Source organism: Ischnura elegans, chromosome 1 (assembly GCF_921293095.1).
Source record: "Ischnura elegans chromosome 1, ioIscEleg1.1, whole genome shotgun sequence".
In the NCBI taxonomy this organism is placed as follows: domain Eukaryota; kingdom Metazoa; phylum Arthropoda; class Insecta; order Odonata; family Coenagrionidae; genus Ischnura; species Ischnura elegans.
The window spans coordinates 55698847-55716074 of record NC_060246.1 but is presented as its reverse complement, the minus strand read 5'-3'; the positions used below and the strand labels follow the sequence as shown (position 1 = coordinate 55716074).

The following is a 17228-nucleotide window of genomic DNA, read 5'->3' as shown; positions in this document are numbered from 1 at the left end:
CATTAATTGTTTTACTTCTATAGAACACATGGTTAATGTGTAATTATATACTTGCTAAAAATATTCCTGTCTAGTAGAATTCCTCAGTTATAAAACTACAAATATGTTATTGAAATAATAGATTAGTTTATGAGTGAAAGTTAAGTCACATTAATGAGTAAGAATGTGCAGGAACTGGATCTCAGCTTTTATTCTAACTTTGCAAACATAGAGTTTGCTAAATTGGGATCATAAATCACATTGGATGTGTGATTAATTGTTTGAACATAAAAGGCTTTCAAACCCTAAAAATTCAAATAAAATTACTTTCAATGTCTTATACATAGCATAATGTGGTGGCCTAGTAATGATGTAGGATTGGGGTTGGTGAAGGTGGTTATCCTTTGCACCCCAAGGGCTCAGGTTTTAATCCAAGCGGTGACCGAATTTTCAGAGGTTGCCCGATCTGTACCTTAATGCTTTGTGGAGAGCTCCGTAAGTTCAGCAGTCAGTCCATCAAATGGAATGTTAAGATGTAGTCTCCTTGCCACCTTTTGTTGAGAGGAGATTAATGCCAATGCTTGTGGTCCCACCCTTCTGTAAAGCGTATATGACCCAAGCTATTGGTCTCCTTCCAAAACTTAGGATTAGGAATGTGCCCTTCAGAGATCCTATTGGAGATAATTATGCTTTCAACCTTATTTAGGTGGTTTATTTGTCGTGGATTCCTACAATGTGGCCCTGATATTTTTATGCTGTTCATTAAAACAATTTCATTTAGGATATGTATTTTCTTTTATTTTTAATTAAGCATCAGCCCCTTTCCATCTGAAGGATTTGTTTTATCACTTGGTTTCTTAATGTCTATTTGATAATAGTTCCCGGTACATATTGTCATTGCAATTAATGTGAAATTTATTGCTGTACATCGCATATATTACCAAATGCAGCTTCAGTTCTTTTATGAGGTTCTCATTTGGTTGAGACTTCCTTGAAGTCCATTTTCCCTAGTGTTGCCATTATAGTTGTGTGGGGTGGAAATAAGCTACGCTTACCTAGCACTCGTCCAGGCTGCAAGACTCATCTAAGTAATCATATGCCAAGAGGAATCCTAAGAATCCTCATGCAACAGTCCATAGTTTACAAGGGCATACCCAGGATCAAAACTGGGGGAAAGGGCAAGCTGTGGTTCTTCAAGTTTCAACATTGAAGCATAGAAAAGGTGAATGAAACCAATATTTTACGAAAACTATAATAGTGCTTTAATAGTTTTTAAAATTATTTGCTTGAAAAAAATATTTTGTTCACATGCCTGCGGTGGCGGTGGGGATAAATCATATCGAAGGTCACGGGTTCGAGTCCCGTCTGGATAGGTTTCCCCTTCCAGGACATGGGTGTGTGTAATCGTCTGTTGTTGATTGTTTTAACTCCCAATGTAAAGGCCAAATTGTGTTGTTTTCAGGGGTAATTGATATAAATAAATGCCTCATACTAATATCATTTTTCATGCGTTTAAATAAAATTTGTTGAGAACTTTCATCTTCAATAACTCAAAGACTTTTGCGATTTTTGCTTTGGGGAGGGGGGGGGGAGAGCTACTTCCTCCTGCCCCTCACTGCGTACGCCCATGATAAGTTACATAGCTATAAATGCTCATGATGTGTTGAAGCAAGGTGTCACATCCATTGAAGTATTTCAGCGAGTATAAACAGTGTTTCTTCTGAAGTAACTGAATAATTATAGTCATAGTAATCAATTTAGATCCCCTTATAGCAGTCTCCTAAATGCAGAGGGTAAAGCTACCCATTACGAAACGTCAATTCGATATTCTCATTGACATTTCTTGTTAATGAAATGACCATTTCTCTCTTTCTTCTTCGTCTCATAAATAGCGCCCCCAAAAATTATAAAAACAAATGCGAAATACCTTGCGTCATTTCTAAGTTGCGTTCCCAGAGGAAAGCTAAATAAATTTTTATTATGAGAAAAAATATAGAGTAATTTTATAGAAAAATCATTTCAGTTTGAATTTTTCCTCTTATGTATTTTATTTCTCGCGACGGAATCAAAATTCAATCTTCTTATGAATTTAGGGGTGCGTTCCGAATCACGCATCATGTGCATCGATGCGCATCAGGCCGTTCCGAATCAAGCATTGATGCGCATTGATGCGGCCCTGCAACGAGCATATTTCGAGGTTTCGGAAGCATCAACTCGCATCGGCTCGCATCAGAAATTCTTGATGCAGTTGATGCGAAGGCGAAAATGGGCGCAACCTTTAAAATTTTGACTGGTGTTTTGTGTTTGCATAGGGTGTTTACACGACTATATTGTGCTTCTATTATCGTAGGAAAGAGTTTAAGGAGTTATAGATATTAGTTTTTGAAATAATTAATCCATATAAAATTGAAAATGGGAAAATGTATATCCGTTGCGTTGAAGTGTGCGTGTATGTAACTTGTTTACAACCGTTATTAATTTAATTGGTGGTAAAAAATGCAAAATACGATCTATAATTTCACACATTAATATGCAGGCGTGGTAGTTTTAACCGTAATTTTGCTTCTGTACACTAACTTGTGGAAATTTTCGACACTTTAACGTTATATTGTGAAAAGATAAGTTGAAAAGCTACATCAGGGAGTGTTTATAGCACAGAGACTGTGGTTTATAGTATAATAGTATCTTCAAAATAACAATATAAGACTTTGTTCGTCGGAATATTAGAATTGCTTACGCTTTGCATAATCTCACTGGTCTATCATTTGAAGGCATATATGTTGCAAATTATTGCCATTTTGCCAAACGTTTATTAGCTATTTAATGTGCGAAACTATACATTCATTGCAAGTGAATTTGCTCGGTAGGTACTAAAATTATTTTCCCCTGCTAAAGAGATCAGTTCACGTTATGGTAACACAAGTAAAGGGACATTCAGGGTAGTGATGCCGTGATAAATAACATCATCAATTAATTTATTTATGCAAGGATCATGGATGTGTGCTTGATTTACATGTACACTGCAGTGATGTGTGCTTGAAGAACCCCATCGAGTTGATTGAGTATTCAGTGCAATTGTTTTGTTCATAGCGTGTGATTTGGTAAGCCCGGATAAATACGTATTGCAGTACTGCAGTTAGTTTATAAATTGGCTCCAAATACTCTTTAATCGACGCATTGATGACGTGGCCAACTTATTTTCAGTGTCCTCCTTAATGCTATCCAACTAAAGGCACACTTCTATCAATGTTTTCAAAAGTAATGGGTTTCCAAAATGGTTCTCAGTTGAACTTGGGTATTTGTCTTAAGAAGCTGCATCATATGATATCAAACATTGAAAAGTAAACAAAAACATTGAAAATCGGAAATCGCCATAACTATTGTGATTACCGGTTTTCAATGTTTACGTTCAATTTTCAGTCATAATTACACTGTATAAAATTTTGTAAAATCAGGAGGAAATGCTAAATTCTATTTGATGAATGCCACTCTTAGTAAATGGACAATGCCCAACTATCCAATCCCCAAAATGTACTTAATTTCATTGTGATTTAGGCTTTTTTATGCACTCGGAACAGTAAAATATGTACCTATGTTGAAAAATGAGACATTGACCTACACTCCAAGAACTATTTTAACATGTTGTAGCTATTTATTTCTTAACTTTGCAACTAGGTTACAAGCACAAAAACCTCCCTTCATCTTCCTATCCATCAGCTTCCATCAGCTAAAAAATTCTATTAATTAATGCAGTTCAAATGCTTACCATCGTTAAGCCCAAGAACCCTACATAGTTAAGCCCATTTGGAAGCACATTTGCTACCATATTTTGTAAACATGTAATTGCATACATAAGGAAACCAATCAAAATTAGAAATGGAGCATCAGGAAAAGTTTTTGGGTCACTGCAGGAGCTACATTCAAACCTGCTTCTATGAGACAAAGGTTGATTGCAGGTCAAGTTAGTAGATGACAAGGAGATTATGTGATCTGGTAATTTTCGAGCCATTCCATTTTTTAAAGAAAACGTCTCTTCTGCTTCCTCGCTTCCAAACACTGACTCATTTTCTTGATTACTCTCAAAACTACTGTCTACATTAGTTGGAACCCTCACAACTTGATTCAGGGATGGAGTCTTCATTACTTGATATTCTGATATTCCCCTCACTACTTGGGTACCTTTGTGAGTTCAGCTCTGCCATTCTCTCCACTGCCAGCTGGCAGGTTGAGGCAACCTAGGTTGAGGCTAGTACCTAATTATCCCTTATCCCCTAAGAGCCTAGGTAGAATGAAAGAGTTACCAAGAGATATTTGGACTGGTTTTAGCTCCCTAAACATATTTACAAAGAATACTACATCACATGCTTCGATGAATCTTCCCGCAATATCAGGGTCAGTCAAAAAATACCATTTTTGACTCCTCACAATTGCCAATACTTTTTGCATTTGGCATCCAGCATCTTTCATTGCTCTGTAGCCACATAAGCATAGAAAATACATCCAAATACTTTTAGATGTCTTCGATTAAATTTTCGTTCAGACCATCTCTCCTCAGGTAATGCATTCCCTCCTGCTTTGGATGTTACTGTTTTGAGATATACAGCTTCTCAACAAGCTTCAACCCAATAATATTTTAGTAAATTGATGCCAGAGAGTTTGTACCTAGCTTTCTATTTGCTCAGCGAATCATTTCTGCTTGAAGATTATAAGATTTTGTAGTTTAATCTTTTATCACACATGCCCTTAACCTCCCCTGTTATGCCTGTCCCATATATTCACCCCCATAATCTGTATGCAGGCATTTCATATTGTCCCCTGTCTCATTCTCCATGCTTGCCTTAAAAATTGTATAGCATTGTAGGACTAAATGAGACTCCTTACTTTTAATAAAGAAAACAAAAACCTTTCTTGTGCAGTCATCAGTTAAGGTGAGCATACATTGTCCTCGTCCTTTTTCTATTCCATGTTCCTATCCCTTTCTTTCCTTACCCCTGAATTTATATGTATATTTTGCATAAATAATATAAATATATTTTCACCTATAATACCATCAGACCACACAATTCTGAGAGGATCAGACTTAATTTATTACATACGGCTTCCATTCTAGCACTTATCTTGAATCATTTCTTTGCTAACATGCCATCAACATATGCTATACAAGGCTGAAATTTATTATTAGGGGGACAATCCACACTACTGACAACCACATTATAACCTGCATGTTACTCTGTCACAAGTCTGTTACTCTTGTGCCACAGACTTAGTAAACAGTCCTCTACTGCTTTGACAGTCAATCCTACGTAACAAGTTGCATTACTTTTACTTTATGAATTATATTGTTTCAAATCTTGACAACATATGCCATTTTCTTCAAAACTAGTGGCTAGATCACTCCTTTTACTTCCAAAGATCTGGCATCAAATAAGCTGTACCCAGATTCATTAAACAAGACAGCTGTGTCTTTATAACTAGCTTGCTTACAGACAGTACATTGGTTGATAAATTTGTAACATTTTGATCTGGAGTATAGCACTTTACAGTGTGGGAACATGGGCACTTAGGGAGGAGAATGGGAGAGGCTGGAGGTGTTCGAGATGTGTGTTAAGGAGAAAGTGAAGTGGACTGAGAGAAGAAAGAAGGTCAAAGTGCGAGACATGTTGAGTGAGGAGAGACAGCTACTGGATAGAATTCAAAGGAGACAGGAGGTATGGATTAGGCAAGTACTGAGCTGGGAGTGGATGTTGAAAACACTATTAGGGGATAGAATGTTGGGTAAACAAAGGAGATAATAGGATTTTTAGATAGCATGAAAAGGGTGAAGTTGTGAATTCAGGTGGGAAGTCAATGAGGGCAAGGGGGACTTTTAGAATACTCAATGCAAACCTACCTTAATACCAAGCGGTAGAATACTTAAATAAAAATGTCTTGGAGTTAATTTTTAAGCATTATATATGCAGTATGACAAAGTGTTTGTGAAAATTTTATCGAGGTATTAAGTATTCCTTCCCGATTTTTATGAAAAAAATTTGTTTTCAAGTCGTATATCTTGTCGGGAAGCCATAAATTGATGTCTAGCAGCTAAATCTACGTATTATTGATCGTAAAAATCGTCTCTTCAAAACAATTTGACCCGTAAAACTCAGTGATAGCTGAGATATACTATACACTACGCTTCCTTATTGACCGTTTTTCGAGTTAACTGCAAAAATTCCCGTCAATTCGCTCAGTCTATCACTATTTTAAGTAAATATGAGTTGCAAGTTACGGCTTGGAACTTTAGAACGACCGTAATGAATATAATTAAGTTATACGCATCAATAAACGTTTTTCGTCATCATAAGTACTATGCACATTAAATTTCGGCATATCAATCATTGTGTTATCGCTTAACCCGAACTATCTTCCAGCACGGGTGCCTGCGGGTATTTTGAACGGGGGAATACTTCCCGCTCATATCGCATCAAGCCGTTCCGAATCACGCATCAGCATAAGCGCATCAATGCCTTGATGCAATTTCGGAACGGCTGCATCAAGGTCATGCGTTGATGCGCATGATGCGTGATTCGGAACGCACCCTAGTAGTTCATGTGAATACCACATGTAAGTGCTGGCGCGAGTTTCATCCACGGAAATACTCATCAATTTACGGAATATCCGTATTATTTTCACATGCTCAAGAGATAATTAAGTGACGTTTAATTATGGTATGTATCGTTAGAGTTTACAATTTGATTGAAACATAGTTCATCAGTTTGTCGGAGGTTTGTTTCATCGTTCTGCAGTTATTTAATGGCTATCAATTCTTATCACTTGTCCACGTAATATAACCTTGTATAAACTCTTTGTCTTCCAAGCAAAAGTTATTGAATTTATTTTTCGATTTAGAGGTTTTGAAAACTAGCAATGTATCTACTCTATCTATCAATGTATCTATCCGAAGAAGTGTTGAGACAGTTAAGCTGTGCAATTACTATTCTTGAGTGACTGCTGTTCATAATGTGACTGATATTAATTTTGTTTTGAACTAGGATTTCCCTCCACTTTTGAATGATAATTTATTACGGGCAGCAAGAGGAGAAGATGTCGAAAGGATACCTGTTTGGGTCATGCGCCAAGCCGGCCGGTATTTGCCAGGTGATTGTTAACCTTAACTTTATAGACTGTAAACCGTGTTTGTTTATCAGAGAGGCAAGGCGAGTATTGAATGTTATGTTCACGTTTCATTTGTATAATTTTTCGTTGGTCTTCATCGAAAGCCTCTGGCTTCTTATATTGCGACTCATTGAAATTGATATTATAAAATTTCTATTAAATAGCTCATTATTCATGCGTCTAGTCCTCCCTAATATAATGTAATCGTTTCTATTTTCCCATTTATTAGCTCATTTAATACCTCTTATTTCAGAATTCAGGGCTTTGAGAGCAGAAAACAATTTTTTCAAAGTATGCCAAACTCCTGAATTAGCATGTGAGGTCACTCTTCAGCCGATCAAAAGATATGACTTAGATGCTGCCATTATATTCTCTGATATTCTTGTTGTACCTCAGGCTCTAGGAATTGTGGTAGAAATGAAGCCTGGTGTTGTGAGTATCGATCTTTCATTAGCATATGAGTGAAAATTTTCAAATGTTGATTTGGAGTCATCATTTTTCTTGATTGCAGGGGCCAGTCCTTCCTGAACCTCTCTTGTCGCCAAGTGACCTTGAAAGATTAAAGTTCCCTGTCGATGTGAAAGAAAAATTAGGCTATGTATTCGAGGCTATAACTCTCACTAGGCACAAATTGGAAGGAAAAGTTCCTCTAATTGGATTCTCTGGGGCTCCAGTAAGATATTTTCTCTGAACTAGTATTATTTTTGTTTTTGTTCATGGTTGTTATACTTTTAAGGATATTAATTTTTACTTACCTGCTGGTGGTCATTTTCATTTATGTTCACTATCATTATGAATAAAAATGTGATTTTCTGAAATTGAATCACTTTTTGCATAGTTTTTCATTATGACGATGTGAGTTTTCAAGTGCCCATAATGTAATTTGAGTAATGAAGTATTTAATTTCAGATTTTTGAGTGATTATGTCATCCATATCATTTTTCTCACATTTTGTCTTTGCTTCTGTATTCCTTTAGTGGACTCTTATGTGTTACATGATTGAAGGAGGTGGTTCTAAAACTATGTCTAAAGCAAAGTCATGGATATATCAGCATCCTGAATCCAGTCATGAACTCTTGAAAATCTTAACCGATGTTACTGTAGACTACTTGGTTGAGCAGGCTGTGGCTGGGGCACAGGTAATTTATTTTAATCAAAAGTTTTGAAAATTTTTATGAGGTGCATATTTTTATTTCCAAGGGCCCTTTCAGAGGCTCATCATAGTCTTGGGAAAATATCCTTGCAAAAATGTTTATTTCATAGTTGATCTTATATGTATTTAAACATATTTTAAGTGCATGCTATCTAAAACATTGACAATTGAGCCTTTCTGTATTCATGGATTTGACCTTCCCCAAGGGATGGCGCTATATGAATCAGCAAGTTTGGTCACTTTATTTGTAAATGGTGTGATATAACCAGCAAAATGTTTGAAAATTAAAGCTAAATGTTGAATTTCCACTTTGCTGACCATGTCATCATAAAAACTCCTACTAAAATTGCCGGTGGCCAAAGAAATATTGGTCATTTTTTTCTAAGTGGTTTTCCTGGGACTATTTAAAGCAATGTAGCAATAACTTTTTGCCATTACACCCAAATGTAGTCTTTTTTCCCTTTAAGAACTGCATAGCATGGTGATAAGCAACATATCATGAGAAGATCAATGTGATCTTCTAATTGGACTTACTAGTCTAAAAGATGAATTGCTTGAAAGTTGAGTGAAATTTATAATTTGGTTATATAATACTGGTACCAAACACTTAAATGTGACTTCAAATAAATAAAAATATCCAGCAGTTCTTCTTATCTAAAATATGCATTAATGGTAATCGAATAAATACCGTATTTCTCCAAATGTAGTCCCCCTCTGAATATAGTTTCCCCCCCCCTAATTTTGAGGCTTCAGTTTTGGGAAAAGTTAAAAAAATGATTTGAATATAGTCCCCCTCCCCCTTTACTTTTACCATGGGCATTATTGGGAGAAAAGGGGGGACTATATTCAGACATATACGGTAATACTGCAACTACAGCTTCCAGAGCCGCAGAGTATTGTCCCAAGTGGCTAACAAACTTGTTGAATTTTAAATAATTCGGTTTCATGACCTTCATTTTGCTGGAACTTACATGATTTTAAATTCTTTTATAGCTTCTCCAAGTGTTTGAATCCAATGCTGAATACTTGGGCCGTGAGCAGTTTGAAGAATTTGCAATTCCATGCCTTAAGAGAATTTGTGAGGAAGTGAAAGGACGGCTAGAAAAACGTGGGATTAAGTCTGTTCCAATGGCAAGTATATCTAATTGCAAATGTTTAGTTTTTCCTTGTCTGGATCAGTATGTCTCCTCCCTTAAGTTTTCTTAAAATGTATTTTTGTAATAATTTGATATAGTATACGAAATTACTACTCGCAGTGAGGTAGTCAGGAATTTTGTAGAGGGAGGGCGTCCAAAACCAGGAGGGAAAATTTTTTTAAAGCAGTGTGCTAAGTTTTTTTAAGTAAGAGTTTTAAACTAATTTTAACACTTTTCATAATCAAAAAAACCTCATTTTTCAAAGAAGTCTTTTATAAATTCACGATTTTTCAATATATTTTTTCTTTTATGAAGCAAAGTAATTGTGTTTTTTATATATCAGAAGGGTCCAGGCCCCTCCTAAGTGTAAAACGCCTTGGCTACGCCACTGACTCCTCATTAATGCATGAGGTGTATCCAGAGTTACCAGTATTTAATTGAAGCTTTCTGAAAATAATTAGGTTTTTTTTGGTGGTTATGAATGCACTTTTTTCCATCCTACTGCCAGGGAGGCCTTTTTTCTCTCAGTCTCAAAAAGTTGTGCTTGCATTTTAGTTATTTTGGTCAATCTAATAATGTCATTATAAGAAATAGGGTTGTGATAGTCTTGACTTTTTGAGTTTCGAGCAAGAAAAAAATCTTTTTCCTCTACCTTCCCTGCTTTTGAAGTGGATTTTGACATCCCCATATGTTAGCCAGCAGCCTCATTTAGTTGCATTACGCATATTGGAATAAAGCAGATCCGACAGTTTTCAATTGCATTTTCAACCTATTCGTAGCTCAACCTTTCCTGAAAAATATACAAATAGGTACATCTCATGTACGCAATTAAATGATTAGGTAATTGTGGTTGGGTGCTATGCTGCCTTTTACTACCAAAGCTTCATTCCAGTTGTCTAAATTTGCCGATTTTTTAGTGGTGAATTGTGATTGTGTCATATATGTATTTGATCAAATCTCAAATTTGAATCAAAAAATAGATTCAAAGGACTATTCAACCTGAGGGTAATTGCTGTAATATTGTCAAGAGTCACTTGGAGCAATTAGGGATGGTGTAGCATTTGGGGGTATTGAACAGTAATTTACATTCAGGCCATTTTTCCTTACAAAATGCCTGGTATCATCAATATTATGACAATATGTTCAGTCAAGTCGTACCTTGCTTTTCTAATCTTTTGTAGTCTTTGTATTCTGTAAATACTCAGGTATCTTCTATTAATTTTTATTTACTATAATCTATATTTATTAATCCTTGTGACATTGTATGGCTTGTAGTCCTGATGGCAGTTGTTACTCTCAGATGTGTTTCATATCCTTCAATTATTTAACATCTAATTCTATTCAGTGAAACTGATTATGTCCAGATGATACCACTAATTAATGAGAGAAAAAAGCATACCAGCAAATTTTGTGCTGTTGCAAACTATTGGTTGTGAAAAGCTCTGTTTCACTTCTAATGGTACACTTTTCTCTGGCTGAATTGGGACAAGAATCCCTCACACATTATCTTCTCATTTCACTGTGGATGCCGGGGTGGATTCCAAGTGAGCCATCTGGGCTTGTCCAAGTGCATAAGAAACTGTTAGGTATGGAAAAATAAGAAGGAAAGAGGGGTAAGGAAAGATATTGCCCATTTTTAATATGGGAAATTTTTGTCCAGATTGTTCAATTAAACCTTTGAAATGCATGGAACACAGATTATCCAAGGCACCACCATTCAGGTAACCAGGTAACCTGTATGAATTGTGCTTTGGGTAGGTAAATCATTGGCATTTTTTCCTGGATATAGACAGTTACTTATACCACTTATCTGTAACTGTCTATATCCAGGAAATAATGGAATACCACATAGTTAACCAAGAGTTAGTGAATTTCATTGGCATTTTGTCTTTCTTATGGTGAAAAGGTTCTATGTACTTAATTTCCTTCTTCAGAATTAAGACAAAGAATTGGATGACATTAGGAGAAAAATTATTTTGTAGCATTCTGATAGTCGCAGTACAAACTTTGTCAGGTTACTTATTTAGTCGACACTACATATATGCATAAACAGAGTTTGGCAATTCGGGCTGTATGGCCTCTGGACTCTCCCAAAATATAATCCACAAAGTATGAGGGGGGCCAGGGAAAGATATTGGCCTGGGATGGATTGAGTGATGCATTGAGTGGGGTGAGCTCTACCATCACCTATCTAGACCAACCTTTGGGTTGAATCAGTGAGTGAGAGCAAGATGTGCTCTTGGGAAAAGTCAAAAGTTTCCAATTCACATTTCATCAAAAACTATCAGATAATTCACATATTTTCCTTCACCTTTCTTTCCTCGCCTAAACTTTGCACTACTTTGCATTTTGCAGACTATTTTTGCTAAAGGTGGACATCATTCCTTGAAACAGCTTGGAAGTATCGGATATGATATCGTTGGTCTTGACTGGACTATGATTCCTGGAGAGGCCAGAAGCCTTGTTGGTCCAAATGTGACTTTGCAAGGAAACTTAGATCCCTGTGCTCTCTATGGAACGAAGGTAAATATTCTTACCAAAGAAAGCAAATGAATTACATAAAACTTTTTGTAGAGTCCACTTTTTTATTAAGAAAATTCACAAAACATTTCAATGCAGTGTCATTACCAGTTCGATTACATGCTACATATAGTAGTATATATACAGTAAACTCTTGATTTTACGAAGTCCGTGGGACCGGAAAATTGGCACTTCGTAAAATCGAGTTTCGTTAATTCAAACCTTTTTCATAAGTCACGAAAAAAATGTTTGCTTTTGTTTCTTCCGCCGTTTTTTGTCTTTAGTGGTCTTATTTAAATGTTTTCAGTGGTTATTCTCGGTATAATTCATAGAAAAGGCTTTTTGCTATCGATTTATGATGTGAAAAATCGTTAAATAATTTTACCACCATAAAATTCCCATTTCTTGTTCATACTTCAACATCAACGATCGCTAAAGAAATTCCCGACCAGTTTAGAAAACGTAATCAAATAATGAATTGCAATGTTTATTATAAGAATTAACAGTAATAAATTTGTGGTTAGGAGCCAATAGCTACTATTAAGTATGCAAAAGATAGATATTTGTTTCTGACACCCACGGAATTTTAGCGGCAGCCGGCCTAACCGCCATTTATGTCGCCCTCTATCGCTCAGTGACGAGAAAAAAAGAAAAACAAGGGTCTTAGCCCGTTTCCAAAATAACCTTCGTAAGTTAATATTTCGAGTTACTTCGTATTTTCAGCAGAATGTGCTCTATTTTCACTGAGATTCAATTACGATCATAAATAACGTAGGATGTGATTATCTTCTGGCGAATATTTGAAGTAAATTCTGTTTGAGTTCTCCGTCCGACTACTGTGTTCCATCATCTTCGCAGACGTTGCCATAAAAGACTTAATTCTTCATCAGGACTGTATTCTTCATACCGGGTGTGAGGTGACCTGTTCATATAGTATGTTTCTCTCCTTTTATGCCGACAGGAGCAAGGTTCCAACCGGAAAACGACAGGAGAAACATCTTACAGTATCGGAGAAATACAGTGCAACCTCGATATAACGACACCCCACGGTGCACTAATAAACACTCGCTATAGCGAATTGTCGCTTTACCGGAGGTGGAGCAAATAATAGCCAATATACCTGTTGCGAACAGATATACAGGAACAGGAGTGGTGCGGCGACAGATAAACATCTATCCGATAAACGTAAGCATAAATCCAGACGAAAGGCAATGTTTTTTTGCATCACTAAATTTTCTTACTCAAATAACGACTAACTATTCAAACAATTTATAAGCGCCGCACTGAATAAAAATCATGCAAAGCATTGTTTCGTCAATCATTATATTTATCGAACGACAGTTTACCACATAAATTTGAGACTGAGCACTCCATTAACTTCATTTCTAACAGATCGCTAGCAGTTACAGAGGTTAAGGAGTCTTGATGAAAGTCTTCCGGCGGTGAAACCCTCGCTATGGCGAGAGCCAACGCCGAAAGGGTCTCGTAAAAACGAATTTTTTAACACTCTTATTATAGGGTCAATTGACGGTGCATCGGCTATCTCTCGTAATAGCGGGGGTGTCGCTATAGCCCGTACTCGCTTTAACGAGGTTCCACTGTATAGATATAAACGTTATTATCCACATTGATTGTTTTCCTACAAGAGACGTTTTATCATTTCTCAACGTGGTTAAGTATTGGTTCGCAAGCGTGAATTCCAAAAAAATGACACGCAAAAACCCGTACCGTCACCTCATTTAGTTTTCGTGTTCCTTTCTCCGCTGTATTGAAAGTTAGGCAAAGGATCATTGACATAGAGAAAAGATTTTCTTAGTTTTAGCACTAAAAAATAGTCGCGCCATAATCGTAAATAAATATAGTGTGGAAAGAGCAAAGAAATTAATTTCAATTGAAAAGTCAGCTGAGAAGAAGAGAGACAATTATAAGCGCGGCACCATTTTCCCGATAGTGGAAGATACTTCTTCCGCCTCTCTCCGGTTAATAACTTCCCCCCGTTGCAGGTAAAGATGAACCATGCCCTTCTCCACAATCGGAGAACGTTCCCAGTGGGTGGGGTGAATAGGAGTGGGATGGGGATTGCCTGAGGGAAGAAGTGTGGTCAGTACAAGCACTGGTGAAGGGGGCAGGTCAAAGAAGGGTGGGGAAATGGCCTTCAGCTCTGCCTCAGTCTACTTTTGGGGGCCGTATTTTTTTGCGACGCACACAAGCTCAGTCTCCTTAGGGAGGGAGTGAATGGGAAATGCTGGGGAAAGAGGGGTTTGGGATGCGTAAGGTGGGTGTCAGCAAGATCAGCCAAAGGCGGCAGGAGGGAAGGGACGGCTTTGGAAAGACGGAACCCCAGCATGGGAGAACGGGGAAGCGCGTGAGAAGAAAGTTCATGGTTAGACTTGGAAGTGCGTCTTCATTACGAGAAGCCTGAAATATAAATTGGCGGTAAATAGAGCCCAGTACTTAAGATATTTAAGTTGTTCATTCACAAAGGCCAATATATACACGAAAAGATATTATGGCGCGGATTGCATGTATCAATGTCCATTTCGGGATGTTATTAATTTCTGTTCCCATTTATAAAATTAGCAAATAGATTTGAAAGAATGATAATCATGAATAAAAATATCTAAATCGATATCCAAACGCACATGAGCAAAATAGATGAATGTATACATACCGATCCATCGCAAGTAATACCGCTCAAGCTTCTTCCGGTATAGGACTTAAAAATCCTGGATAATGCCTTGGTCCAAGGGCTGGGACTTGCTAGTCGAGTTCGGGGGTAAAAAGAGGACTCGAACATTAGCCAATTTTCGATCTTCCACGTATTTATGAACGGTGGCATTATCCATTATTAAAACAATTTTGCTGTTCTCTCCAGCAATTTTTCTCTGTAGACGTATAACCGTTTGCTGGAAAATTTCTCGGGTCATCCAGCTGTTTTTATTTGCATGGTAAAAAATGGGGAGGGCTTCCAATTTTACATGTTTTAAGCACCGTGGCCTTTCAAATTTCCCAATGACAACGGGCTTATTTTGTCCGTGCCCGTTTGGTTGACGCACAGCCCCACAGTAACACGCACTTTACTCTTTTTCCCCCCATGGCACCTTTGCCCTTTGAAACCCAGGGTTGTGTCAGGTAATGCATTAAAAAATAGCCCAGTTTCAGGGGCCAGCGAGGGTGAGCTCGTCAAGGAAAGGGTCCCGGATTAGGGACCCTTCGAAGTGCTTCGGCGAAAAGTAGTCAAGTAGTCTTCGAAGTACGTTCACAGCAGTGCAAAGGGTTAATTAGGGGTGTACGAAATACTCCTCGCGACCTTCCTGACATGTTAAACTACGAATTATTGTCGATGCTATGTTTACGAACAGGCACGTAAATAGGGGCATAATGTCAGCCGCGATATTTTAACTGAACTCCTACTCCCCCTAAATTCCCACAGTGAGGTTTTTGGCGACCCATTTCTCTCCAAAGTTGCATTATCATTTACGATTTCGCACTTTTGATGGACCACAGTTGGAAGCGCTGATTTTTTAGCTACTTACGCCGGCGTAACTAGTTTTGTTGACAAATTTTTCGCCGTAGTTCGTATAAACGAATGCCATTTGCTCCTAGGGACCGAGCCGAGGTTCGTAAATTCAAAAAATTTCGTATAATCGAAACTTCGTATAATCGAATAGCGCCATGTATTTAGCATAGGCTTTTCACCGGGACCGCAATATCACTTCGTATAATCGAAAACTTCGTAAAATCAAGAGTTTACTGTAAATACATAGCAGTTTCACAACCTGGTGATGAAGTTATGATTGATGAAGAAATGATTAAAATGCATTGAGAATTTTCACAGTAAAAAAGTGGTTCGGTATGAAAAGTTTTATTAAATTGACACATCATGTTGTTCCACCTCATCTTGCCTGATACAGTTGAGCTTGCAAGAAAAAAAAAGTATCATATATTTCATGATATTTTGCCCATGATAAATTATTCCTTTCACATCTGAATATATTTTATGTTGATGTGTTTTTGGCTTGTGCTTCTCAGTTTTGCTATCTAAAAATTCCCTTTCGAGTGAGGAAAAAGAATCAAGGTACACAAGTAATTTCATATTTTTTTATCGTTTTGTTTTTAGGCCCTAAGTAATTATTAAAATCACTTGTGTAGTTTAGTCTGCTTTTCGTAGGAATTGATTTCAAGATTTATGCCAATTTATTTATGATTTCCACCTCTGTTTCTAGGAGCATATACAGAAACTCACCAGGAAGATGATATCTACATTTGGGAAATCCCGATACATAGCTAATTTGGGTCATGGAATCTATCCAGATATTGATCCTGAACGTTTGAAAGTTTTCATAGATACTGTTCATGAAATCCATTGAGGATGTTTTATAGTGTGTGCCTTTTGCTATGTTTTTTAATATACAGAAACAGCATTTGTGCATTAAGTGCGATGCACTTTCATGTACATATTTTTATGGACATTTTTATAGAGATTATATTGTCTATCATTTTTATATTCCAAGTTTACTGGTTTACAATTTATGTTGTCATTATTGATTATCTCAGATGCTGGTATTTGTCTTTCATAAGATGGACGAATATTTTTCTTTGAAAATAAAATAAGATGGCATTCTGTTCATTACCAAGTATATTTAGATCTGAATCAATTAAACTTCTGTAAATAATGATATCACATTTATTTAACTTTTTATATTTAAAATCAGTCGAAAATTTTATGAGCAGCTAGTTTTTGTTGGAGTCGGTTTAGTAGGATCATCTGAGCAAAAGTTTATGTTAAGTTTTCTGCATGTATATGTTCTTATGCTTTGTTTACTGTTTGGCTACTTTTTTACTATTCTGAGATTCACTAAGAATATATCTATTGTGTGAATTAAGGTCTACGCATTTTACTTGTGAAGGCAAAAATGTTAGTGTACACCACATTTTGTTAGAATAAATAATGAAAACATATGTGTCTTTTAATCTGTTACAAGTAAATGTATTTGTATTCCTCATTGTTTAATGAGAGAGGTTGTGATTGAGCTAATGGGTGGGCTTGATAGTTAAAAAACATTTGTTGATAATATTTCCTCAAGAATTGCTAATTCCATATTTTGTTATCGTTTGGTTTATAGGCCCTAAGTAATCTCAAAGAAGCTTAAGTATTGTAATTCCTTATTGACAGAGATATTCATTCTTATAGGAGAATACATATGTAGACATTTTAAAATTATGTGTACCTACGATTTATAGGGCATTTTTGATGGAGAAATCTCAATACATATAGCTAATTT

General features: G+C 36.6%; 1 protein-coding gene across 1 annotated transcript; it reads left to right on the top strand.

Moving 5' to 3' along the window:
• Positions 1-6568: 6568 nt before the first annotated feature.
• On the top strand, positions 6569-16905 carry LOC124160917 (uroporphyrinogen decarboxylase). The gene is made up of 8 exons (XM_046537038.1): positions 6569-6686; positions 7011-7116; positions 7388-7566; positions 7646-7807; positions 8112-8273; positions 9281-9418; positions 11779-11946; positions 16170-16905. The coding sequence occupies exons 1-8, from the start codon at positions 6684-6686 to the stop codon at positions 16311-16313; spliced, it is 1062 nt and encodes a 353-aa protein (XP_046392994.1). The 5' UTR covers positions 6569-6683; the 3' UTR covers positions 16314-16905.
• Positions 16906-17228: the final 323 nt, after the last annotated feature.

Excerpts from the sequence above, each read along its gene's own strand:
- LOC124160917 (XM_046537038.1), top strand. Across the intron at positions 7,567-7,645 it reads TAGAAATGAAGCCTGGTGTT|GGGCCAGTCCTTCCTGAACC; the intron begins GTGAGTATCGAT and ends TCTTGATTGCAG. Across the intron at positions 11,947-16,169 it reads GTGCTCTCTATGGAACGAAG|GAGCATATACAGAAACTCAC; the intron begins GTAAATATTCTT and ends CTCTGTTTCTAG.